The sequence below is a fragment of the Pseudophryne corroboree genome, chromosome 6, assembly GCF_028390025.1.
Source record: "Pseudophryne corroboree isolate aPseCor3 chromosome 6, aPseCor3.hap2, whole genome shotgun sequence".
NCBI classification, from domain to species: Eukaryota; Metazoa; Chordata; class Amphibia; order Anura; family Myobatrachidae; genus Pseudophryne; species Pseudophryne corroboree.
The window spans coordinates 131,042,817-131,070,771 of record NC_086449.1 but is presented as its reverse complement, the minus strand read 5'-3'; the positions used below and the strand labels follow the sequence as shown (position 1 = coordinate 131,070,771).

The 27,955-nt window shown below is 48.2% G+C and overlaps 1 protein-coding gene and 1 long non-coding RNA gene across 3 annotated transcripts in view; one reads left to right on the top strand and one right to left on the bottom strand.

Annotated features, from left to right (window-relative positions):
• DPYSL2 (dihydropyrimidinase like 2) overlaps positions 1-27,955 on the top strand; it is a 229,384-nt gene that overhangs the window by 45,686 nt on the left and 155,743 nt on the right. Inside the window, exon 1 of one of the 2 annotated variants that reach the window (XM_063931846.1) lies at positions 13,954-14,123. The exons of the other annotated variant lie outside the window; for it this stretch is intronic. Coding sequence (XP_063787916.1) covers positions 14,085-14,123 — 39 coding nt within the window. The 5' untranslated portion in view covers positions 13,954-14,084. Of the gene's footprint in view, positions 1-13,953; positions 14,124-27,955 lie in introns of those variants that run through there. 2 annotated transcript variants of the gene reach the window in all.
• On the bottom strand, positions 10,024-13,910 carry LOC134936675 (uncharacterized). The gene is made up of 2 exons (XR_010180534.1): positions 13,685-13,910; positions 10,024-10,397 (listed from the first exon to the last, which is right to left on the bottom strand). It is a non-coding gene; the product is annotated as an uncharacterized LOC134936675 (long non-coding RNA).

Sequence of the window (27,955 nt, the reverse complement as noted above, 5' to 3'; positions counted from 1 at the left end):
CCAACAAAGATTCAGCAGCATCTGCTTAACCTGAGAAGAGGCCTTATAAAGCAGGTGCTGTCCACGCCCCCCTCAGACCTCACAGACTGTGAGCACAAAAACCAGCACCGGATCCCCTGCCTGTAACCACTGCACAGCAAAAGACCCGAACCGGAGTATCAGCTGCGCTCAGGTTACTCCGCTAGCACTTGTCTCCCGGTTGCCATGATGACGTGGCAGCACAGGGCAGGAGACCCTAACACGGACATGTGGACAAGTGGAGCAGGGCAGACTCAGGACTATATGACTGTGACAGTCCACTGGGTAGATGTATTGCCTCCCGCAGCAAGAACAGCAGCGGCGGCACCAGTAGCAGCATCTCGCAAACGCCAACTCGTTCCTTGGCAGGCTACGCTTTGTATCACCGCTTTCCATAAGAGGCACACAGCTGACAACCTCTTACGGAAACTGAGGAACATCATCGCAGAATGGCTTACCCCAATTGGACTTTCCTGGGGATTTGTGACATTGGACAACACCACCAATATTGTGCGTGCATTACATCTGGGCAAATTCCAGCATGTCCCATGTTTTGCACATACATTGAATTTGGTGGTGCAGAATTATTTAAAAAATTACAGGGGCGTGCAAGAGATGCTGTCGGTGGCCCGAAGAATTGTGGGCCACTTTCGGCATTCAGCCACCGCGTGCCGAAGATTGGAGCACCAGCAAACAGTCCTGAACCTGCCCTGCCATCATCTGAAGCAAGAGGTGGTAACGAGGTGGAATTCAACCCTCTATATGCTTCAGAGGATGGAGGAGCAGCAAAAGGCCATTCAAGTCTATACATCTGCCTACGATATAGGCAAAGGAGGGGGAATGCACCTGACTCAAGCGCAGTGGAGAATGATTTCAACGTTGTGCAAGGTTCTGCAACCCTTTGAACTTGCCACACGTGAAGTCAGTTCAGACACTGCCAGCCTGAGTCAGGTCATTCCCCTCATCAGGCTTTTGCAGAAGAAGCTGGAGACATTGAAGGAGGAGCTAAAACAGAGCGATTCCGCTAGGCATGTGGGACTTGTGGATGGAGCCCTTAATTCGCTTAACCAGGATTCACGGGTGGTCAATCTGTTGAAATCAGAGCACTACATTTTGGCCACCGTGCTCGATCCTAGATTTAAAACCTACGTTGTATCTCTCTTTCCGGCAGACACAAGTCTGCAGAGGTTCAAAGACCTGCTGGTGAGAAAATTGTCAAGTCAAGCGGAACGTGACCCGTCAACAGTTCCTCCTTCACATTCTCCCGCAACTGGGGGTGCGAGGAAAAGGCTAAGAATTCCGAGCCCACCCGCTGGCGGTGATGCAGGGCAGTCTGGAGCGAGTGCTGACATCTGGTCCGGACTGAAGGACCTTCCAACGATTACTGAAATGTCGTCTACTGTCACTGCATATGATTCTGTCACCATTGAAAGAATGGTAGATGATTATATGAGTGACCGCATCCAAGTAGGCACGTCAGACAGTACGTACGTATACTGGCAGGAAAAAAAGGCAATTTGGAGGCCCTTGCACAAACTGGCTTTATTTTACCTAAGTTGCCCCCCCTCCAGTGTGTACTCCGAAAGAGTGTTTAGTGCAGCCGCTCACCTTGTCAGCAATCGGCGTACGAGGTTACTTCCAGAAAATGTGGAGATGATGTTCATCAAAATGAATTATAATCAATTCCTCCGTGGAGACATTCACCAGCAATTGCCTCCAGAAAGTACACAGGGACCTGAGATGGTGGATTCCAGTGGGGACGAATTAATAATCTGTGAGGAGGGGGATGTACACAGTGAAAGGGGTGAGGAATCGGACGATGATGATGAGGTGGACATCTTGCCTCTGTAGAGCCAGTTTGTGCAAGGAGAGATTGATAGCTTCTTTTTTGGTGGGGGCCAAAACCAACCAGTCATTTCAGTCACAGTCGTGTGGCAGACCCTGTCGCTGAAATGATGGGTTTGTTAAAGTGTGCATGTCCTGTTTATGCAACATACGGGTGGGTGGGAGGGCCCAAGGACAATTCCATCTTGCACCTCTTTTTTCTTTCATTTTTCTTTGCATCATGTGCTGTTTGGGGACTATTTTTTTGAAGTGCCATCCTGCCTGACACTGCAGTGCCACTCCTAGATGGGCCATGTGTTTGTGTCGGCCACTTGTGTTGCTTAGCTTAGCCATCCAGCGACCTTGGTGCACCTCTTTTTTTCTTTGCATCATGTGCTGTTTGGGGACTATTTTTTAAATCTGCCATCCTGTCTGACACTGCAGTGCCACTCCTAGATGGGCCAGGTGTTTGTGTCGGCCACTTGGGTCGCTTAGCTTAGCCATCCAGCGACCTTGGTGCACCTCTTTTTTTCTTTGCATCATGTGCTGTTTGGGGACTATTTTTTAAATCTGCCATCCTGTCTGACACTGGAGTGCCACTCCTAGATGGGCCAGGTGTTTGTGTCGGCCACTTGAGTTGCTTAGCTTAGTCACACAGCGACCTTGGTGCACCTCTTTTTTTCTTTGCATCATGTGCTGTTTGGGGACTATTTTTTAAATCTGCCATCCTGTCTGACACTGCAGTGCCACTCCTAGATGAGCCAGGTGTTTGTGTCGGCCACTTGGGTCGCTTAGCTTAGTCACACAGCTACCTCATTGCGCCTCTTTTTTTCTTTGCATCATGTGCTGTTTGGGGACTATTTTTTTGAAGTGCCATCCTGTCTGACACTGCAGTGCCACTCCTAGATGGGCCAGGTGTTTATGTCGGCCACTTGGGTCGCTTAGCTTAGCCATCCAGCGACCTTGGTGCACCTCTTTTTTTCTTTGCATCATGTGCTGTTTGGGGACTATTTTTTAAATCTGCCATCCTGTCTGACACTGCAGTGCCACTCCTAGATGGGCCAGGTGTTTGTGTCGGCCACTTGGGTCGCTTAGCTTAGTCACACAGCGACCTTGGTGCACCTCTTTTTTTCTTTGCATCATGTGCTGTTTGGGGACTATTTTTTAAATCTGCCATCCTGTCTGACACTGCAGTGCCACTCCTAGATGGGCCAGGTGTTTGTGTCGGCCACTTGGGTCACTTAGCTTAGTCACACAGCTATCTCATTGCGCCTCTTTTTTTCTTTGCATCATGTGCTGTTTGGGGACTATTTTTTTGAAGTGCCATCCTGTCTGACACTGCAGTGCCACTCCTAGATGGGCCAGGTGTTTGTGTCGGCCACTTGGGTCGCTTAGCTTAGTCATCCAGCGACCTTGGTGCAAATTTTAGGACTAAAAATAATATTGTGAGGTGTGAGGTGTTCAGAATAGACTGAAAATGAGTGGAAATTATGGTTATTGAGGTTAATAATACTATGGGATCAAAATGACCCCCAAATTCTATGATTTAAGCTGTTTTTGAAGTTTTTTTGTAAAAAAACACCCGAATCCAAAACACACCTGAATCCAACAAAAAATTTTCAGGGAGGTTTTGCCAAAACGCGTCCGAATCCAAAACACGGCCTCGGAACCGAATCCAAAACCAAAACACAAAACCCGAAAAATTTCTGGTGCACATCACTAGAATAGCTTTAGTAAAGTCTATAAAGATTACATTCACCTCCTTACCATGATCTAGGTTCGCGCTGTTTCATAAATTCTAAGAAGTTTGTTTGGCATGATCTATCCTTCACAAATCCATGTTGGTTCCTATTAATTACCTTATTGGCTTCAAGGAAATTCTGTATACAATCCCTTAAAATACCTTCCAGTACTTTTCCCGCTATAGATGTAAGTCTCACTGGTCTATAATTACCTGGTTCAGATTTGATTCCCTTTTTGAATATCGTCACAACTTATGCTATACGCCAGTCATTAGGAACCATGCCTGATGTAAGTGAGTCATTGAAAATCAAAATAGCGGTCTTGCTAGTTTGGAGTGTAGCTCCATGAGAACCCTTGGGGGAATTCCGTCGGGACCAGGTGACTTATTAATCTTAATTTTTTTTAATCGGTCACAGACTACTTCCTCACTTAAATAAACACTTAGCAGTGGGACATTATCGTTGCTGAGGTTATGTTCTAATCCCGGCAACTGGTCCTGTCTTGTGAAAACGAATTTAGTTTTTCAGCTATGTCATTATCGTCTTTGATTCAGATGCCCAGTTTATCCTTTAAAAGGCCAATACTCTCCTTCTTTAATCTTTTGTTGTTGATGTATTTAAAGAACGTATTTCTTCTGTGTGATGTGATTTTTAGCATTTTCTGTACTGTCCATGAAGCCACTCCTCCAGCTGCAATCCCGGTTCATCTCAGTCAGGTACGACAAGGGGAGGGAGTCACAGGTGGAGTTTTGGAGATGTAACTGATTGTGAATAGGTCGCAAATTGCTATTAAGTTCCAGGCTGACTCTGAATAAGGCCCAGTGGGTTGAACCAATATTCACGTGAATGCTGACTGTTCATTTACTAAGATGTGCTACAGTACATGAATATTGGTGATAAATGCCTCAGTGATATCATGGGTAATAAATAATTCATGGGCTGCTTTCTTATGAATGTTTTGCTCAAGAGGTATCTGTAAGGACTAATGATGGTTATTTTGCTTATTGTATCAATTTGATATTGAGAAAAGCAGCGCTAATGATTCAGATTGACCTCAACTATCGACAATCTTAAAACTATCGACAATCTTAAAAAGGATAACAAATGGAAATGTTCTGAAAGATACTACAAAACATGCTACATTTCTCACTGCTCTGACGTTTGGGCCTGCATTTCAGCAAATGGAGTCAGGAATATGGTCAGGATTGATGGTGTTTTCAATGCTGAGAAATACAGGCAGGTACTTACCCATTATGCAATACCATCAGGGAGGCGTTTGATTGGCTCCAAATTTATTCTGCAGCAGGACAACGACCCCAAACATACAGCCAATGTCATCAAGAACTATCTTCAGCATAAATAAGAACAAGGAGTCCTGGAAGTGATGATATGGCCCCCACATATCCGTGATCTCAACATCATCGAGTTTGTCTGGGATGACATGAAGAGACAGAAGGATTTGAGGAAGCCTACATCCACGGAAGATCTGTGGTTAGTTTTCCAAGATGTTTGGAACAACCTCCCTGCCGAGTTCCTTCAAAAACTCTGCAAGTGTACATAGAAGAATTGATGGTGTTCAGTGTGACCGCCAGACGGGATGGTGGTGGTCACAATACTGACGCTGGCATCCCGATGTTTAAAATCCAGACAAGAGGTAGGTAACTATGTTATCCATCTCCCCTAACCCCTCCATCCTGGAGCCAAACCCTAACCTCCCCCTGGTGGTGCCTACACCTAACCCCCCTCCTCGCAGCCTAACCCTCCCCCCTTAGCGCCTACACCTAATAGCCCATCGGTGATGCCTAAACCTCCTCGTAGCCTAACCCTACCCCTCCACTCACAGCCTAACCCTAACCCCCCAGGGTTGAACCCAAACCTAACCTCCCCCACTCCTGAACGTAACCCACCTGCTATACTTAAGATTGGGATGCCGGCATCGGTTGCCTGACCCTGTCAGGATTCCAGCATTAACATTCCGACGGGTGTTGGGATTCTGGCGTCGGTATTTCAACTGCCAGGATCCCGACAGCTGGTATCTTAACCGCATCCCAAATTGATGCTGTTTTGAAAGCAAAGGGTGGTCACGCCAAATATTGATTTGTTTTAGATTTCTCTTTAGTCCATTCATTTTGCATTTTGTTAATTGAAAAAAATAAACTATTAACACTCCTACTTTTGAAAGAATTTCTTCCACACCTGCACAGTACTTTGTATATATATATATATATATATATATATATATAAAAAAATATGTGTATATATAATGTATATATATATATATATAAATATATGTTGTTCTGATGAAGCTAGGTGACCACGCCTAGGGAAACGCGTTAAGAAAACTGCCACTGTTTATTTCCACTTGCATTCATGGATCCAGATATGGACTACTAAAGAACTCCCCTGACTTTAAAATTGCTAATCGGGACCACACTGCTTACAACACTGTTTGGAAAACCCAGTGGACGACACACAGACAGCTTGCCTGCTGAGGACTCAGTGGGTTTGGATCTAATCACCACCAAGAGTAATACCAGTTGAAAATTGGGTGCCCTATTGGGAGTAAAATGCTATCCAATTGTGGAATTACAATTTGGGCAGTTGTATACAAACTTTTGCTTCCCAGTACCATATTCATGGTTTTAAAACAGTGACCTATTAGGGTCATTTTTATAATCAATTTATATTGTTGTACGCTAAATAAATTGTTATAATTTTATTCATCCATCCATTCTTGATTACTGGAGATACAACATATTGCCAGTTCCTTTGTACTTGCATATATGTTGTAAACAATCTGTTTACTGAATAATATTTTGTGCAGAACAATTGAGGAGGGAGGGATACAAAAGTGAGGAAATAAGGGGGGAAAGGGAGGGCTTATTCACATACCATGCAACAGCATATATTTAATAAAAAGAAACAACATATAATAGATACCATAAATATGGTATCAGCAACAAAATTAAAAACACCAAGGAAGGCGGAGGGAGTAGCGTTATGATTGCCCACACCAGTGGCAGAACTTAGGAGTGGTGGTCCCCGGTGCAAAAATATGCTCTGGGCCACCCTTCTCCACCCTTTCAGGAGATGCAGTGGTGATAGCGGGAGAGGCTGTGGGTGACAGCGGGTGAGGCTGTGGGTAACGGAGAGGCAGGAGGTGACTGGGGAATCAGTGGGTGACAGGTAGAGGTGGCTGGGAAAGGCAGTGTGTAGCAGGAGAAGTAGATAGGGAGAGGCAGTGGGTGATTGGGGAGGCAGTGGGTGACTGGGATTGCAGAGGGTGGTAGGTGGTGACTGGGGAGCCAGTGGGTAACGCAGAGGTAGAAGGTGACAGGGATAAGCAGTGGGTGTCATGGAGAGGCAGTGGATGGCAGGTGTGACAGGGAGATGTAGAAGGTCTCAGGAAGAGGCAGATAGCGAAATGCAGTGGGTGAGTGAGGAGGCAGAGGGCAATGGGGAGAGACAGAGGGTGAAAGGAAGAGGCAAATAGGGAGATACGTTGGGAGACAGCAGAAGGCAAAGGATGATAGGGAGTGGCTGACAAGATAATAGTGGGTTACGGGAAAGGCAGTGAGTGACAGTAAAATAGTGGGTGATAGGAAGATAGTGGTAGACAGGGAGATAGTGGGAGGCAGGGGTGACAGGTAGACAGTGGGTGCCGGGAGAGAGTGGTGGGGGAGTCGGTGGATGACAGGGAGGAGCAGATGGGAAGAGGCAGTGGGTGCATGGGGAGGCAGAGGGGGTGGAGATGCAGAGGATGATGAAGAAGAAGAGGGTGATAGCAGAAAGCAGGGGGTGATGGAGAGGCAGTGTGAAGGCAGAGGGTGACAGGGAGAGACAAATAGGGTGAGACAGAGGGTGACAGTGTAAAGCAGAGGGTGACAGGGAGAGAGTGACAAGGAGATAGTGGGTGATGGGAGAGGGTGGCAGGTAGATAGTGGGCGACAGGGATAGGACAGGAAGGAGATAGTGGCTGACAGGGAGATAGTTGGAGACATATACACATAAACACACACAAACTCTGGCTCCACACCAGCAGCTATTTATATTGATAGAAATAGACGTTCATCTCTAAACACATACATAAATAAATAAAAAATCATGTGAAACTTGTGTGTTCTCACCAGGGGCTGCTGCGCAGGGAAATGGCTCCTCCTTCCCTCCCATTATGAGAGAAGGCGCATGTGCGTAGAGGTGCAGCAGAGGTGGGGGAGGGGACGGTATATAAATAGGAAGAGGGAGGAAGGGGGAAAAACTGAGAGCGGCCCCTTTTCATCAGCGGCACTGTAATAGGTCAGGGTGGAAAAGCAGAAAGAGAAAGGCCCCTCCTCCTGCTTCAGATGGACAGTTAGCCCCACAGTCAGCAGCATCTGTGAGGAGGAGGCGCTAAAGAGGAAAGGGGTGGAGATGGGAGAGCGGCCCCTGCTCACCCTTCATAATCATCATCAGCACCAGGCGCTCGAGACGGGAGGAAAGGAAAGAATGGCCCCTCCTACTGGCCGCCTGGGACCTGAGTATGCGCTGCCGCAGCATACTAGTATACATTACCGGGGACACTGGTGGCTGGCGCAACGCTGGTGGCTGCATACAATGAGTCAGTGTGACTCATTGTAATGCTGGCGGCTGTGGGCGCCTTCACCGCAGCGGGCCTCGGTGCAATGCACCGCTGCTAGTTCCGCAATTGGTCCACATAGGGTGACCATACAGAGATAAAGTTGTTAGCTTTACTAGTGACTATACTTGCAATGTGTTCCATTGAATAAGTGAACCAAATAGCTTCTTTAATAGAAGAAAGAGAGAACTGGTCCACAGTTCTCAAGAGAGCGCAATCCAACATTTTTCTGCATTCAATAGATGTCATATCAATTTCCGAGTATAGTTTAGCACTTTGGGGATAGATCTCGGTGACTGGCTGGTGCGTTATCACCTTCCACTTATCACTGCTTTATCACTTCTCCAGGCTTAATACATCTGACCCATAGTGAGCTGGGACCCGGGCAATAGTGATGAAGAATATTAAACAATAAGATATTTTTAGACAGTGCCAGAATATATGAGACAGAGTGCCTTTTGTGGCCGCACTACCTCCAGAGGCAAACATGGGGGGTTCCGGTTGCCTGGAAACACCCCTCCTCTTGACAAGTGGCTCAAATTATGACAACAATAGCAATGGTATATAGGGCCTTATTCAGGTTTGTTAGCAAACCAAAAAAGTTAGCAATTGGGCAAAACCATGTGCACTGCAGGGGGTGCAGATGTAACATGTGCAGAGAGAGTTAGATTTGGGTGGGGTGTGTTCAAACTGAAATCTTAATTTCAGTGTAGAAATTAAGCAGCCAGTATTTACCCTGCACAGAACCAATATAACCCACCCAAATCTAAATCTCTATGCACGTTACATCTGCCCAACCTGCAGTGCAAATGGTTTTGCCCAATTGCTAACTTTTTTGGTTTGCTAACAAACCGGAATAACCCCCATAATACGATTACTAGAGCTGCCGCCACATTATGCAGTTTAAGGGACAGAGCAGAGCTGCTGCACATGCCCAGTGGTAGCAGCTGATTCTGCCAGGTTTGCTATGTGTGTGGATCTGAGTCCTCAATCTGAGGTGGGAGAATGTGTGCTTAGAAAGTTTTGTTTCTGTATTTATTTATGGTAAATTTAACCTTTTCCTGACCACTTATTTATATTACTTAAATATGTTTGATACAGCCTTTATTATACACCATTTATAGTGGTAAATATTAATACCGTAGTCCATATATAAAAAGACCAATGTTTACTTTAATGACCAGGGTTGTTAGTTACTACTGTAGGTTCTTTTGCCGCTCCCCCCAGACTCCCACACTTGCTCCAATGTTCCGCTGAGTGGGAGATTGTGGATTGCATTACAACCCCCCCCTACAGACATCCTGCGTTTTGCCAGTGCCCTCCAATACAGCTGAGAGGAGCAAGGGGAAATTTTTATGAAGATGCTGCGGGACTAGGTGCCAACGGACATACATTTTTAGGGGTTTTCCATAATGTGGACTGAAGATGCTAAAGAAACAAGATTAACACAAATGGGCCCCCAAATGTCAGGGTCTATATCATGCTCCCAACCCATTTAATTATTTTGTTTAGTCAGGGAGTTGTGGGAAAGTTAGGGGCGGCTCAAGGTGCAGGCTGACAGCGCAGTTGTCTTGAATGTCAGGGAGTACAGCAGCCTGCGGAGCTCCAGGTCCCAAGTAACCCCCACGGGCAGCTGTCTTAGTCTAAGAGAAGGAAATGTTCACCCTGGGCTCCACTTGTTCTAGAACTGACCCTGGTGAAAGTATGAGGCAATAGACAGTTGAAAGGAGACCTCTCGCAAGGTAATGGGAGTGCAGCCAACATATGACTTAATTGTCACCACGGGTTTACAACTAAGTGCTACAAATTGCAGACTTAGAACTATTGGTATTGAGAGTGCAACGTATATTTACCAAATATTAGAATGGAAAGATTAGAAAGATGGAGACCACAGGTGATTGATGGTACTTGGAATGCATTTTTTTCGCTCCTCCTACATCGAGTGAAAAAATGGAAACAAATTGTATCAGTTCAGATTCAATGTTCATCCAGACTCCTGGGGCCGGATGAAAAGACTCCTGAGTTCAGCGGCGAGCGGGATGCCGGCCGAACTCTCACTTTTTTTAAAGGGGCAATTACTTACAAGGCATGGTTTTTAAGTCAGATTTCGTCCGGCATCCCGCACGGCCGCCGGGAGTCATTACACTCGTCCCCAGAAGTTGGACTGGAGTGCCAGAGAACTCCACTCATCAGATAGGCTGTAAGAAAAAAGAAGTTTAGGTTAGGGACACCCAGACCTCCCTCCTTTGCAGGTTTGAATAGAGGGGGTCATTCCGAGTTGTTCGCTCGGTAAAAATCTTCGCATCGCAGCGATTTTCCGCTTAATGCGCATGCGCAATGTCCGCACTGCGACTGTGCCAAGTAAATTTGCTATGCAGTTAGGAATTTTACTCACGGCTTTTTCATCGTTCTGGCGATCGTAATGTGATTGACAGGAAATGGGTGTTACTGGGCGGAAACAGGCCGTTTTATGGGCGTGTGGGAAAAAACGCTACCGTTTCCGGAAAAAACGCAGGAGTGGCCGGAGAAACGGGGGAGTGTTTGGGCGAACGCTGGGTGTGTTTGTGACGTCAAACCAGGAACGACAAGCACTGAACTGTTCGCAGATGCCGAGTAAGTCTCGAGCTACTCAGAAACTGCTACGAGGTGTGTAATCACAATATTGCGAATACATCGTTCGCAATTTTAAAATGCTAAGATTCACTCCCAGTAGGCGGCGGCTTATCATGAGCAAATCTACTAAAATCCGCTTGCGAGCGAACAACTCGGAATGACCCCCAGAATTCTCATTTTTACACAGGGCCTTTTACTGGACCACAAAAATTGAGATCATTTATGCTGGGGACAGCGGAGTGTTCTCTAAAGTTATCATTTTCAGCTTATCTGCCACTGCTTACAGCAATTCAGTGTGAAATCATTGGAGATAAAAAATCAGGGCATAAATAAGAAATTCCATCAGCCCACACCACACAGTGCCATTACCTATGGGAAAAACAGGCAGATGGACAATCCATCCCTGTGTCATAGGTAAGGCGGGACAGAACCAGGAGTATAGTAACAGCGATAGTCGTTACTATACTGTAAACTCTTTAGGGCCTATTTATCAAATAATAATTGTGGCATATCGCCTGAAATCACCAGCAATTATTAAGAATCCCAAGGATGTACCATGGAGGGATGGTGCCTCCATTTCTGACAGCAGAAACTGCCCCCATGGGTTTGTTATGGGAGCTGCTAGACTGTCGGATTTACTAAGATCTTTAGATGGCGTTAGCCCATTGTAGCAAAATTTACTGGGAGAGGGATGCATAAGATCCTTCCCCGCTCGCACATGTGCCGCAGACATTGGCGCTTGTGCGGTACCTGGCCGAAGTGATCATGGTGACTCAGTAATAATACATTCAAGCTAATAACAATTCCGTAATGCTGTGAATCCTTAATATGCCCCCCCAGTGCATGACTGCAAATTTGGGATCTGTGATTCCTACTACCGTATTATGGGGTCGATTCAGCATAAATTGTAGAAGTGCGGAAATCGCTATTTGTCTACGACAGGCATTCCCAACCACGGTCCTCAAGGCACACCAACAGTGCAGGTTTTAGTGATATCCAGGCTGCAGCACAGATGGTTAAATCAAAATAACTGAGCTACTAATTAAGTCACCTGTGCTGAAGCCTGGATATCACTAAAACCAGGACTGTTAGTGTGCCTTGAGGACCGTGGTTGGGAATGCCTGGTCTAAGACCTGGCAGAGTGTGAAGATGGGGCGTCCCCGCAGAATGTTGTGGGCATCATGGTGGCATTGGGGGGGGGGGGGGGGGGGCATCTGAGTTTAATGAATGTCATGATAATAGGCAAAATCCACGATTTGTCACAAATAGGCCCCTAGATGTTCTCCAATTACATCATGAACCAAGTAAACATGCAATTAACAAATGCATGTTAAATGTACTTGTCCTACGCATGTCTGGGAGTACGTTACAGCTCATGCACGTTATATTTCAGCAATTGGAAGAAGCCATCCTGGTCTGGGAACATCTTGTTGCCCAGGGTTTAAGTCTTAAACCTCCACTGTATAGCATGACTGCAGGTTCAATAATACAGACAGAGTGCAGGTTATCAAACGGCTTCACTGTCACATTTTGTATGAAAGAGCACATCTGTACTTCACAGTACAGCAACTCTCTCTGTGAGGGGGAGATGTACTAAGCCTTGGAGAGTAATAAAGTGGAGAGAGATAAAGTACCAGCCAACCAGCTTCTAACTGCCATGTTACAGGCTGTATTTGAAAAGTGACAGGAGCTGATTGGTTGGTACTTTATCTCAGTATCCGTTTGGCAGGTCGACCCTACTTAGATCGACAGTCACTAGTCATTGACATGGTCGACACAAAAATGGTTGACCGGGGACAGGTTGACACATGAAAAGGTCGACATTGCTGTTTTTTTTTTTTTAAATAGATTTTTAACTTTTCAATACTTTACCATCCACGTGGACTATGATTGGGAATAGTAACCCGTGCTGAGTGCAGCAGTAGCGGAGAGCGAGGCACCTTGCCCGAGCGAAGGAGGCATGCAAGGGGACGCAGTATACTAATTGGGGTTCCGGGTCATGTTACGGAAAACAATGACACCAAAAACAGTTAAAAAACCCATCATACCTCCCAACTGTCCCGATTTTCGCAGGACAGTCACGTTTTTTGGGGACTGTCCTGCTGACCCACCCACGGGACGCAGTGTCCCGCGGTGGTGGTGGTGGGACATTTGGGAGGCTCTGACTCTCGCTGCCCTGCTTAGCATGCACACAGCGTCTATTCACTGGAGTCAGAAGGAGCGGGGGCATGCCCCCTCAGTGACGAAAACAGGGGCGTGGCTCGCGATCGCGGGTCCTCCCGTGAAGCCATGCCCCCTTTTCTTAGGCCACTCCCCTGTTCCGGGAGCGCGCTCGACTTCGCCGCGCGTGTGTCCCTCTTTATGGAGATAAAAAGTTGGGAGGTATGACCCATGTCGACCTTTTTATGTGTCAACCTATCCTGTGTTGACCATTTTCATGTGTCAACTATTTGTCCATGTCGACATTTGTCAATATCGACCAATAGTGGTCGACCATTCATACCAGAACCCTTTATCTCTCCACTTTATCACTCTCCAAGGCTTAGTACATCTGCCCCTCTATCTCAGTACAGTGCACTAGACTGCACTGCCTAGCATACCAGCTGACATTCACGTATTAGCCCATGAGTCTGGATGTGCATAATTTATTTACAGCTGACACTGATTGTCATCCATCGCCAGGCTGCAATCACTGCACTGCAGCGCCAGCATCACCAGGTAGCACTGGATTGCACTGCAGCATCACCAAGTGGCACTCTCACTTACTGCACTACAGCGCCAGCATCACCGGGTAGCACTGGATTGCACTGCAGCATCATCAGCGAGACTGGATTGCATTGCACTGCAGCATCACCAGGTGGCACTCACTCACTGGATTGCGCTGCAGCATCAGGCGGGACTGGATTACGCTGCAGCATCATCAAACGGCACTCACTCATTGGATTGCAGCGCATCCATGATCTCGGCTCCCCTGCATTGCAGTCGTTGCATCCTTTCGAGCGGCCCCGCCCTCTGTCCGGGCTCCTCATTAGCATAGCGGCCGACGCCGCAGCCAATCAGAGAAGCCGGGAGCTGTTGCCTCCGATGAGGATAGGGAGTGGCGCCGCGCATGCTCACTAATGCTTGATGCAAGTCCTTTATTGCAGCCCGGGCATAGATAGGAAGATTGGGGGGTAGCATCGCATCCTCCTCCTCCTCTGCACCCTCCGTCCTCAGCACACAGCCCCGCTCCCGCCATCCCCCCGCCCTGCTCCGAGGGGAGAGCCGCAAACATGTCCTACCAGGGCAAGAAGAACATTCCTCGCATCACGGTGAGTGGGAGCTCAGTGATTGGCATCGCGTCTGCTGCAGAATCCAGCCTGTCTGTATGCATGGCCATCTGTGCGTGCCAGTGCATTTCTGTTGCAGGATGTAGCTGTGTCATTATATAGGTTGTATGTGTACATGGTTACAGGATGGAGGGTTCTGTGTGTGTACATGGTGCCAGGGTGCAGGATGCTGTGTGTGTACATGGTGCCAGGGTAGAGGATGCTGTGTGTGTGTACATGGTGCCTGGGTAGAGGATGCTGTGTGTGTGTACATGGTGCCTGGGTAGAGGATGCTGTGTGTGTACATGGTGTCAGGGTGCAGGATTTTGTGTGTGTGTACATGGTGTCAGGGTGCAGGATTATGTGTGTGTTTACATGGTGCCAGGGTAGAGGATGCTGTGTGTGTGTGTACATGGTGTCAGGGTGCAGGATTATGTGTGTGTATACCTGGTGCCAGGGTAGAGGATGCTGTGTGTGTGTATATGGTGTCAGGGTGCAGGATTATGTGTGTGTGTACATGATGCCTGGGTAGAGGATGCTGTGTGTGTACATGGTGTCAGGGTGCAGGATTATGTGTGTGTGTACATGGTGCCAGGGTAGAGGATGCTGTGTGTGTGTACATGGTGCCTGGGTAGAGGATGCTGTGTGTGTACATGGTGTCAGGGTGCAGGATTTTGTGTGTGTGTACATGGTGTCAGGGTGCAGGATTATGTGTGTGTGTACATGGTGCCAGGGTAGAGGATGCTGTGTGTGTGTATATGGTGTCAGGGTGCAGGATTATGTGTGTGTGTACATGATGCCTGGGTAGAGGATGCTGTGTGTGTACATGGTGTCAGGGTGCAGGATTATGTGTGTGTATACATGGTGCCAGGGTAGAGGATGCTGTGTGTGTGTGTACATGGTGTCAGGGTGCAGGATTATGTGTGTGTATACCTGGTGCCAAGGTAGAGGATGTTGTGTGTGTGTGTGTGTGTGTACATGGTGTCAGGGTGCAGGATTATGTGTGTGTGTACATGGTGCCAGGGTAGAGGATGCTGTTAGTGTGTACATGGTGTCAGGGTGTAGGATTTTGTGTGTTGGTGTACATGGTGTCAGGGTGGAGGATGCTGTGTGTATTTACATGGTACTAGGGTGGAGGATGCTGTGTGTGTGTGTGTACGTGCTACCATGGTGAAGGATGCTGCATGTGTGTACATGGTGTCTGGGTGGAGGATGCTGTGTGTGTACATGGTGTCAGGGTGGAGGCTGCTGTGTGTGTGTGTACATGGTGCCAGGGTGGAGGATGCTGTGTGTGTGTGTACATGGTGCCAGGGTGGAGGATGCTGTGTGTGTATAATGGTGCCAGGGTGCAGGATGCTGTGTGTGTTTGTGTACATGGTGTCAGGGTGGAGTATGCTGTGGGTGTGTGTGTGTATGTGTACCCATGGTACCAAGGTGGAGGATGCTGTGTGTACATGGTGCCAGGGTGAAGGATGCCATGTGTGTTCATGGTGCCAGGGTGGAGGATGCTGTGTGTGTGTGTGTGTATACATACATACATGGTGCCAGGGTGGAGGATGCTTTGTGTATGTACATGGTGCCAGGGTGGAGGATGTTGTGTGTTTGTGTGTGTACACATAGTGCCAAGGTGGAGGATGCTGTGTGTGTACATGGTGTCAGGGTGGAGGATTTTGTGTGTGCGTACATGATGCCAGGGTGGAGGATTTTGTGCGTGTACATGATGCCAGGGTGGAGGATGCTGTGTGTGTGTACATGGTGCCAGGGTAAAGGATGCCATGTGTGTACATGGTGCCAGGGTGGAGGATGCTGTGTGTGTGTGTGTGTGTGTGTACATACATACATGGTGACAAGGTGGAGGATGCTTTGTGTGTGTACTTGGTGCCAGGGTGGAGGATACTGTGTGTGTGTGTACACGGTGCCAGGGTGGAGGATGCAGGTTGTGTGTTTGTAGTACCGGTTACAATGTAATGTGTAGGTTGGTGAATGATGATGGCTTTATTGATATATGTGCAAAGTAGGTAGGACGGCTCATGATGTTGTCAAGAGGGAGCTTGTTATTTTTAGAACTATGGGGGTCATTCCGAGTTGTTCGCTCGCAAGTGAATTTTAGCAGATTTGCTCATGCTAAGCCGCCGCCTACTGGGAGTGAATCTTAGCATCTTAAAATTGCGAACGATGTATTCGCAATATTGCGATTACACACCTCGTAGCAGTTTCTGAGTAGCTTCAGACTTACTCGGCATCTGCGATCATTTCACTGCTTGTCGTTCCTGGTTTGACGTCACAAACACACCCAGCGTTCGCCCAGACACTCCCCCGTTTCTCCGGCCACTCCTGCGTTTTTTTCGGAAACGGTAGCGTTTTTTCCCACACGCCCATAAAACGGCCTGTTTCCGCCCCGTAACACCCATTACCTGTCAATCACATTACGATCGCCAGAACGATGAAAATGCCGTGAGTAAAATTCCTAAGTGCATAGCAAATTTACTTGGCGCAGTCGCAGTGCGGACATTGCGCATGCGCATTGAGCGGAAAATCGCTGCGATGCGAAGATTTTTACCGAGCGAACAACTCGGAAAGACCCCCATTATCCAGGGTTGCCTAGTGTACCATACCACCCAGTGTATTTATGTGTGTGTACCCTGTAATGTACATTCTACCGGATACTTCTTGGTTATATCAAGGATCAGAGGTACATATATGATATTACAGAATGTATGTTGTGTACAGTACGTATAAAAATCATTGTTTATGTAGGATGTGTGACCTGTATTTGGAAATATATTAGGTACCAGATAGTATTTACTAAACCCCCATATAGACGGTGCGATTTGTCCTTATCATTTTTACTATATCGTCAAATTTGTAAGAAAAGTTAGGGCAAATTGCACCATTAGTCTGCTCTTGCGATGCTGATGTGCTCTCCCGTGAGAAAAAATAGACTGTACAGGCAGGGTCGATATTGGCTAGATCGGAGGCTCATGGCTCCGGACAGTTTCTAGCCGATATCGGCCATAAGGCTGAATCGCACTATGTGTACAGTTCTAAATACAAATATTAATGACTGTAGCTGCATCATCTGTAACCAAGTCAGTGTGGATGGTGGTTACATAACATAGATGGGTCTGCTGTGAGTAGCATGCCAGCCTCATATATTGGGTTTTCTTGGTAGAATTGCACATAATTTATATATACAGTACAGTATGTATGTATGTACAGTATGTATGTATGCGTGTGTTTTTAATCGAGAACACTGAGCAGCTGTGTATCGGTTTTCTGTGGACAGTTGTGGGGTTTCTGGCTAATAGGGGATGGATAAAGCTATTGTACAGGAGAGAACAGAATTCTTACAAAAGAGTGTCACAGATACGCAGCCTTCATGGCAATTATACACACTGCACTGCCTATAATGAATACATAATGCTGATTATTGATGCATTCTGCTTTGCCCACACAAACCTACATTGCTCTGCTTGTCACAGATACTGTTCTGCCTGTAGCAGGTACTCATTGCTCTGCCTGTCACAGGTACTCAGTGGTTTTCCTGTCACAGGAAATCTGCACTCCTTGGGCGGGATGTATCAAGCATTGGAGAGATTAAGGGGAGATGTACTAAGCAGTGATAAAAGTGGAGAAGTTGCCCATGCAACCAACCAGCTGCTCTGTATACTTTTACAGTATGCAAATGATAAATGTTACGTCAATGCTGTTTGGTTGCCATGGGCAACTTCTCCACTGGCTCACTTCTCCACTTTTATCACTGCTTAGTACATCTCACCTCCAAGCTGCAGGTCGGTATCGCAAGCACATAATGATTGTGCTTGCGATACTGACTATGTGCGATTTTGGCTAAGTGTCAATTTTGACTATCTTTTCTATGAGATAGTCAAAATTGACTTGCCTGCAGAGTCTATCTAGGCTTGCGATACCGACCGTGTGGGAACACATCGGCATCGCATTGGGATCGCAAGGTGACTTTCACCCCGCGATCTGTACTAACTTTTCTTACGATTTTGACTATATAGTCAAAATCGTAAGAAAATATCTCACCGTGTGTACACACCATTAGTCTCATGCCTGTCACTTATACTCACTGCTCTGCCTGTCATAGGTACCCTCTGCTCTCCTTGTCATGTGACTGTCTCTTATTCTCAAGTTCTTCCTGTCAATGGTACTCACTGCTCTCACTGTCATAGTAGCAGCCTCTTCTGTCGTACAACAATTTCACATACTCACTCACTGCTCAGCTGGCTGTCACACATACTGCTCCGCCTACTGCAGATGTATGTGTACAGTCTTGCTCAACCTGTCACACATACAGTACTCACTTGCCCAGCCTGTCACACATACTCACTTGCCGGGCCTGTCACAGATACTCACTTGCCCAGCCTGTCACACATACTCATTTGCCCAGCCTGTCACACATACTCATTTGCCCAGCCTGTCACACATACTCATTTGCCCAGCCTGTCACACATACTCATTTGCCCAGCCTGTCACACATACTCATTTGCCCAGCATATCACACATACTCACTTGCTCTGCCTATCCATGTGTACTCACTTGTCCCGCGTACTCACCTGCCCCGTCTGTCCCGCGTACTCACTTGCCCGGCCTGTCACACGTAATCTCTTGCTCTGCCTGTTCACACATGCTCACTTGCTCCGCCTGTCCATGTGTACTTACTTGCCCACGCGTACTCACTTGCTCAGCCTGCCCACGCGTACTCACTTGCTCAGCCTGCCCACGCGTACTCACTTGCTCAGCCTGCCCACGCGTACTCACTTGCTCAGCCTGCCCACGCGTACTCACTTGCTCAGCCTGCCCACGCGTACTCACTTGCTCAGCCTGCCCACGCGTACTCACTTGCTCAGCCTGCCCACGCGTACTCACTTGCTCAGCCTGCCCACGCGTACTCACTTGCTCAGCCTGCCCACGCGTACTCGCTCAGCCTGCCCACGCGTACTCACTTGCTCAGCCTCCCCACGCGTACTCACTTGCTCAGCCTCCCCACGCGTACTCACTTGCTCAGCCTCCCCACGCGTACTCACGTGCTCAGCCTCCCCACGCGTACTCACGTGCTCAGCCTCCCCACGCGTACTCACGTGCTCAGCCTCCCCACGCGTACTCACGTGCTCAGCCTCCCCACGCGTACTCACGTGCTCAGCCTCCCCACGCGTACTCACGTGCTCCACCTGTCACTGCGTACTCACGTGCTCCACCTGTCACTGCGTACCCCCTTGCTCCACCTATCACTCATACTCACTTGCTCCGCCTATCACTCATACTCACTTGCTCCGCCTGTTTCTCATACTAACTTGCTCAGCCTGTTGGATGTACACATTTCTTTGCCAGTTACATACACTCTGGTCTGCGAGTAGAACATGCCTACTGCATGTCTGTTATTACTAAGCTGTGTCCGCCTGTTACACATGCTCAGTTTATTGACAGCAAGTACATGCTTCCTCTACTTGACAAGCACACACTCTCACTATTCCGCATGATAGACACACCTTGTCACACACATATTTGGTCTGTAACACAAAATCACAGCCTTTGACTGAATGTACTAAGAGCATACTGCCAGTGACACATTTACTCCTGGTGCTTGTCACACATAAATACCGGTCGCATCTGTCATGTACGCAGCCGCTGTCATGGTCTCCGCTTGGTCATGCGCTCAGATATAGCATACATATAAAGATCACACTGGCAGTGCCCGGCCTGTCAGACCCATCACCCTTCTATTTCATTGTGTCCTTTTGTATGTGGATTAGGAAAAAGGGGGGAGGATGGGCTCACAGACACCCCCTGTGACATCCCAGGTTGGGGACAGACCATCGGAGGACTGTTGGCACAATACATTGGTGGGGTCTTGTTTCCATGGCAACCACTGCCATTGGACGAGACATTAATGCACAGTCTGCCTTCCTCACTGGAGCAATCTGGAGCATGTAATTTATGTGGAGACGCCCAGCACCAGGCTTGTTCAATGCCGCTAAGCTATATTAAAGAGAGGGAAACCCCCCCCAGAAATCATAGTTTGTTTTCATCAGCATACAGGGGATTCTTTATCTGACAGGCAAATCTGAATTACATATGTCTGGGAGATTAAAATATGCACATAATGAATGCTGTGTGGTGTATCAGCTGTCAGCTCTAATATCATCCATGCAATATCTTTATGAAGCTGTTGTAATGTAAAATAGACCTTAATCCTCACCGATCTAGCTGTTCATGGTGAGATGTACTAAGGTGAGCGTTGTTACTGAGGGGCAGATGTATTAAGCCTGGAGACAGCATAAGGAAGTGCTATAAACCAGTGATAAGTGCAAGGCGATAAACGCACCAGCCAATCAGCTCCTAACTGTTAATTTACATATTGGAGCTGATTGGCTGGTGCGTTTATCACCTTGCACTTATCGATGGTTTATCACATCCTTATGCCTTCTCCAGGTTAATACATCTGCCCCAGAGTCTTAGAGGGCATGTGTAATTAATCAGAGGTATGATATGCTAATTGTACCCCCACTAAACAGGGCTAAAACAGCAATTCAAGGGGTTTCAGAGGCTTAGGACGGAATTCTTCATTTTCTACAAAATCCAGTGTTAGCTAAGACCGCCATAAATTGCCTATCTCTTATAATAAACAGACAAACTTTATCTATTTAATACCAGTTACTTTTATAATGCACACATATTCCACAGCGCTTTACAGAGAATGGGCCGGATATAATGAAAACCACGCCTTGTAAGTAATAGCCCCTTTAAAAAAATGTCTGAGTTCGACCGACATCCTTCATGACCGCCAAACTTGGGCGTCATTACGTCTGGCCCAATACTTGACTATTCACATCAGTGCATGCCCTTATTCAATCTTTATTCCCTACCACATGTGAACACACATATACACATAGGGCCTAATTCAGCATGAGTTGTAGTTGTGCGAAAAATAGCACAGGCAGACGGCGGGCCACCATGTTTTGGGGTGCATGTGACGTCGCGCAGCTGCCGCGGCCTGCCCCACAAACGGTCCAGACACGCCTGAGTTGTCCGGACCACGCCCCCCAAATGGTGCGTCAGAGCCCACAAAATGCGCTGTCGAAGCCCCGTCACCGCCCGCCGCCAAGACTTAGACTGCGCTCTGAAGAGAATGCAGTTTATGACCTTGCGCACTGGTGTACGTGCATGTGCTGAAATCGCCAAATAGCGAACCATGCTGAATCGGGCCCATATCACATAGGGTTACTGGGCCTTATTCATGTTTGTAAGCAAGGCCGATATTTTTGCAACTGAGCGATTATTGTAGCCTGCGCATGCTGTTTTTGGAGCGTGTTACTGCCTTCTGCTGCAATAGTGTACATAGAAGAAACATGGCTCCAGTGTCGCTACTGCCGCAGCAGTCTGTGTGACCGTAGAATCACTTGGGGAGTCAATGTTCCTCGTTACTGCGTCTGTGCTGCATATGTGTACGCAGTTGCTGAGGACTTCGCGATAACTCCAGTGGGCGTCTTAATAAATTTTTGGGTGGCAGCTTCACTTGCGATCGTTAGCAAGTCTGTAGCCTGAATAATAGCGGGATGCGGTTACATTGCCGGCAGTCAGGATCCCAGCGGTCAAGATACCGACGCCGAAATACCAACATCTAACAATGCCATCACACGCCATCATGACCATCAGGGTCTATTCCCACTCGTGCGTGTCCACGACATCCATAGAGCGGGAATAGAACCTGTGGCGAGCGCAGCAAGCCACCGAGCCCACTGCGTGGCTAATGCAGCAAGCTCGCGAGGTGCTTTGTTGCACTCGCCTCCCCACCGACATTCTCACGGCCAGGATCCCCATGTCAGGATCCTGATTGCCGGGATCCAGACCGCCGGTCTCCCAGCCCCATCCCATAATAAAAAAACTAAAAAAAGGGGGGGAAAGAGGCGCCTCCTTGATCCTATGTTGAAACGCTGCCCGCTGCTCTCAAAGGAATAGGGTATTAGCGATCCCTAAACAAATGGAGACAGAAAAGACTAAACAAGAGAGCGCAGGCAGACTTAGCAAAATTCACAATTTATTAAAACAGTGATCACATCCCATAATAGCTGCTGTGTATGCATGTGTGAGTGTAGAAACAAGAATTAGGCCTAATGTTTGTTGGGGGCTGTTGTCCTACCAGTATATTTCTCTAACGTCCTAGTGGATGCTGGGGACTCCGTAAGGACCATGGGGAATAGACGGGCTCCGCAGGAGACTGGGCACTCTAAGAAAGAATTAGGACTACTGGTGTGCACTGGCTCCTCCCTCTATGCCCCTCCTCCAGACCTCAGTTAGAATCTGTGCCCGGACAGAGCTGGGTGCATTTTAGTGAGCTCTCCTGAGCTTGCTATTAAGAAAGTATTTTTGTTAGGTTTTTTATTTTCAGAGAGCTTCTGCTGGCAACAGACTCTCTGCTACGTGGGACTGAGGGGAGAGAAGCAAACCTACTAACTGCGGCTAGGTTGTGCTTCTTAGGCTACTGGATACCATTAGCTCCAGAGGGATCGAACACAGGAACTTAACCTTGGTCGTCCGTTCCCGGAGCCGCGCCGCTGTCCCCCTCGCAGAGCCAGAGGACAGAAGCCGGCGGGTGAAGCAAGAAGACGTCAAAATCGGCGGCAGAAGACTCCTGTCTTCATATGAGGTAGCGCACAGCACTGCAGCTGTGCGCCATTGCTCCCACATTACACCCACACACTCTGGTCACTGTAGGGTGCAGGGCGCAGGGGGGGGGGGGGGGGGGGGCCCTGGGCAGCAATTGAGTGCCTCCTGGCAAAATAGGGCATATATACAGCTGGGCACTGTATATATGCATGAGCCCCCGCCATTATTTTTACACAAAATCGCAGGACAGAAGCCCGCCGCTTCTTCCTAAGCACTCACCAGCGCAATTTTCTCTCCACAGCGCCGCTGAGAGGAAGCTCCCCAGGCTCTCCCCTGCAGAATCACGGTAGAAAGAGGGTAAAAAGAGAGGAGGGGCACATAAATTTAGCGCAATAATCACAAATACAGCAGCTACTGGGTAAACACTAAATTACTGTGTAATTCCTGGGTTATAAAGCGCTGGGGTGTGTGCTGGCATACTCTCTCTCTGTCTCTCCAAAAGGCCTTGTGGGGGTTCTGTCCTCAAATAGAGCATCTCCTGTGTGTGTGGTGTGTCGGTACGATTGTGTCAACATGTTTGATGAGGAAGGCTATGTGGAAGCAGAGCAGGTGCAGATGAATGAGGTGTCTCCGCCGACGGCGCCGACACCTGATTGGATGGATATGTGGAAGGTGTTAAATGATAATGTAAACTCCTTGCATAAAAGGTTGGATAAAGCTGAAGCCTTGGGACAGTCGGGGTCTCAACCCATGCCTGCTCCTACAGCGCAGAGGCTGTCAGGGTCTCAGAAGCGCCCACTATCCAAAATTGTTGACACAAATATCGACACGGATTCTGATTCCAGTGTCGATGGCGATGATGCAAAATTGCAGCCTAAAATGGCTAAAGCCATCCGCTACATGATTATAGCAATGAAGGATGTATTGCACATATCAGAGGTAAACCCTGTCCCGGACAAGAGGGTTTATATGTTTGGGGAGAAAAAGCACGAGGTGACTTTTCCCCCTTCACATGAGTTAAATGAGTTATGTGAAAAAGCGTGTGATTCTCCTGATAGGAAAGTGCTGATTTCCAAAAGGTTACTTATGGCGTATCCTTTCCAGCCAACGGACAGGTTATGCTGGGAATCCTCCCCTAGGGTAGACAAAGCTTTGACACGCTTATCTAAGAAGGTGGCCCTGCCGTCACAGGATACGGCCTCCCTAAAGGATCCTGCGGATAGGAAGCAGGAAAGTATCCTGAAGTCTGTTTATACACATTCAGGTACTCTACTGAGGCCGGCAATTGCGTCGGCCTGGATGTGTAGTGCTGTAGCAGCATGGACTGATACTCTGTCTGAGGAACTGGATACCTTGGACAAGGATACTATTTTACTGACCCTGGGGCATATAAAAGACGCTGTCCTATATATGAGGGATGCCCAGAGAGACATTTGCCTACTGGGCTCTAGAATAAATGCAATGTCAGTTTCTGCCAGAAGGGTCCTGTGGACTCTGCAATGGACAGGTAATGCAGACTCAAAAAAGCACATGGAGGTTTTACCTTATAAGGGTGAGGAATTGTTTGGGGATGGTCTCTCGGACCTAGTTTCCACAGCTACAGCTGGGAAGTCAAGTTTTTTGCCATATATTCCCTCACAACCTAAGAAAGCACCGTATTACCAAATGCAGTCCTGTCGATCACAAAGAAGCAAGAAAGTTAGAGGTGCGTCCTTTCTTGCCAGAGGCAGGGGTAGAGGAAAGAAGCTGCACAATACAGCTAGTTCCCAGGAACAAAAGTCCTCCCCGGCTTCCACTAAATCCACCGCATGACGCTGGGGCTCCACGGGTGGAGCCAGGAGCGGTGGGGGCGCGTCTCCGTCATTTCAGCCACCAGTGGGTTTGCTCACAGGTGGATCCCTGGGCTATACAGATTGTGTCTCAGGGATACAAGCTGGAATTCGAAGTGATGCCCCCTCACCGTTACCTCAAATCGGCCCTGCCAGTTTCCCCATGGAAAGGGAAGTAGTGTTAGCGGCAATTCACAAATTATATCTCCAGCAGGTGATGGTAAAGGTTCCCCTCCTTCAACAGGGAAGGGGTTACTGTTCAACAATGTTTGTGGTACCGAAACCGGACGGTTCAGTCAGACCCATATTGAATTTAAAATCCCTGAACATTTACCTGAAAAGGTTCAAGTTCAAGATGGAATCGCTCAGAGCGGTCATTGCAAGCCTGGAAGAGGGGGATTTTATGGTGTCTCTGGACATAAAGGATGCTTACCTGCATGTCCCCAGTTATCCACCTCATCAGGAGTACCTCAGATTTGTGGTACAGGACTGTCATTACCAATTCCAGACGTTGCCGTTTGATCTATCCACGGCTCCGAGAATATTTACCAAGGTAATGGCGGACATGATGGTGCTCCTACGAAAGCAAGGAGTCACAATTATCCCATACTTGGACGATCTCCTCATAAAGGCGAGGTCCAGGGAGCAGTTGCTGGTCAGTGTAGCACACTCTCAGGAAGTGTTGCAACAGCACGGCTGGATTCTGAATATACCAAAGTCGTAGCTGATTCCTACGAAGCGTCTGCCCTTCCTGGGCATGATTCTGGACACGGACCAGAAGAAAGTGTTTCTCCCGGCGGAGAAGGCTCAGGAGCTCGTGACTCTGGTCGGAGACCTCTTAAAACCAAAACAGGTGTCGGTGCATCACTGCACGCGAGTCCTGGGAAAGATGGTGGCATCATACAAGGCCATTCCCTTCGGCAGGTTCCATGCGAGGATCTTTCAATGGGATCTGTTGGACAAGTGGTCCGGATCGCATCTTCAAATGCATCGGCTGCTCACCCTATCCCCCAGGGCCAGGGTGTCTCTTCTCTGGTGGCTGCAGAGTGCTCACCTTCTCGAGGGCCGCAGGTTCGGCATACAGGACTGGGTCCTGGTGACCACGGATGCAAGCCTCCGAGGATGGGGGGCAGTCACTCAGGGAAGAAACTTCCAAGGGCTGTGGTCAAGTCAGGAGACTTGTCTGCATATAAATATCCTGGAACTAAGGGCCGTATACAACGCCCTGAGTCAAGCGGAGCCTCTGCTTCGCAACCAACCGGTGCTGATTCAGTCAGACAACATCACCGCAGTGGCTCATGTAAACTGCCAGGGCGGCACAAGAAGCAGGGTGGCGATGGCGGAAGCCACCAGAATTCTTCGTTGGGCGGAGAATCACGTGCAAGCACTGTCAGCAGTGTTCATTCCGGGAGTGGACAACTGGGAAGCAGACTTCCTCAGCAGGCACGACCTCCACCCGGGAGAGTGGGGACTTCATCAGGAAGTCTTCACTCAGATTACAAATCGAAGGGAACTGCCACAGGTGGACATGATGGCATCCCGCCTCAACAAAAAGCTACAAAGGTATTGCGCCAGGTCAAGAGACCCTCAGGCGATAGCTGTGAACGCTCTATTAACACCGTGGGTGTTCCAGTCGGTCTATGTGTTTCCTCCTCTTCCTCTCATACCCAAGGTGCTGAGAATCGTAAGAAAAAGAGGAGTGAGAACAATACTCATTGTTCCGGATTGGCCAAGAAGGACTTGGTACCCGGAACTGCAAGAAATGCTCACAGAGGACCCGTGGCCTCTGCCTCTCAGACAGGATCTGTTGCAACAGGGGCCCTGTCTGTTCCAAGACTTACCGCGGCTGCGTTTGACGGCATGGCGGTTGAACGCCGGATCTTAGCGGAAAAAGGCATTCCGGATGAAGTTATTCCTACGCTGATAAAGGCTAGGAAGGACGTGACAGCAAAACATTATCACCGTATATGGCGAAAATATGTTGCTTGGTGTGAGGCCAGGAAGGCCCCTACAGAGGAATTCCAGCTGGGCCGGTTCCTACACTTCCTACAGTCAGGAGTGACTATGGGCTTAAAATTAGGATCCATAAAGGTCCAGATTTCGTCCCTATCCATTTTCTTTCAAAAGGAACTGGCTTCACTTCCTGAGGTTCAGACGTTTGTAAAGGGAGTGCTGCATATGCAGCCCCCTTTTGTGCCACCAGTGGCACCTTGGGATCTTAACGTGGTGTTGAGTTTCCTGAAATCTCACTGGTTTGAGCCACTTAAGACCGTGGAGCTAAAGTATCTCACGTGGAAAGTGGTCTTGCTGTTGGCCTTAGCTTCGGCTAGGCGTGTGTCAGAATTGGCGGCTTTGTCATGTAAAAGCCCCTATCTGGTTTTCCATATGGACAGGGCAGAATTATGGACTCGTCCGCAATTTCTGCCGAAGGTGGTGTCATCTTTTCAATTGAACCAACCTATTGTGGTGCCTGCGGCTACTCGTGACTTGGAGGAGTCCAAGTTACTTGATGTAGTCAGGGCTTTGAAGATTTATGTAGCCAGAACGGCTGGAGTCAGGAAAACTGACTCGCTGTTTATCCTGTATGCATCTAACAAGCTGGGTGCTCCTGCTTCAAAGCAAACTATTGCTCGCTGGATCTGTAACACGATTCAGCAGGCTCATTCTGCGGCTGGATTGCCGCATCCAAAATCAGTAAAAGCCCATTCCACAAGGAAAGTAGGCTCTTCTTGGGCGGCTGCTGGAGGGGTCTCGGCATTACAGCTTTGCCGAGCAGCTACTTGGTCGGGTTCAAACACTTTTGCAAAATTCTACAAGTTTGATACCCTGGCTGAGGAGGACCTTGTGTTTGTCCATTCGGTGCTGCAGAGTCATCCGCACTCTCCCGCCCGTTTGGGAGCTTTGGTATAATCCCCATGGTCTTTACGGAGTCCCCAGCATCCACTAGGACGTTAGAGAAAATAAGATTTAACTCACCGGTAAATCTATTTCTCGTAGTCCGTAGTGGATGCTGGGCGCCCGTCCCAAGTGCGGACTTCTTCTGCAGTACTTGTATATAGTTATTGCTTAAATAAGGGTTATGTTATGTTGCATCAGGTTGTCTGATGCTCTGTTGTTTTTCATACTGTTAACTGGGTATAGTATCACGAGTTATACGGTGTGATTGGTGTGGCTGGTATGAGTCTTACCCTGGATTCCAAAATCCTTTCCTTGTAATGTCAGCTCTTCCGGGCACAGTTTCCTTAACTGAGGTCTGGAGGAGGGGCATAGAGGGAGGAGCCAGTGCACACCAGTAGTCCTAATTCTTTCTTAGAGTGCTCAGTCTACTGCGGAGCCCGTCTATTCCCCATGGTCCTTACGGAGTCCCCAGCATCC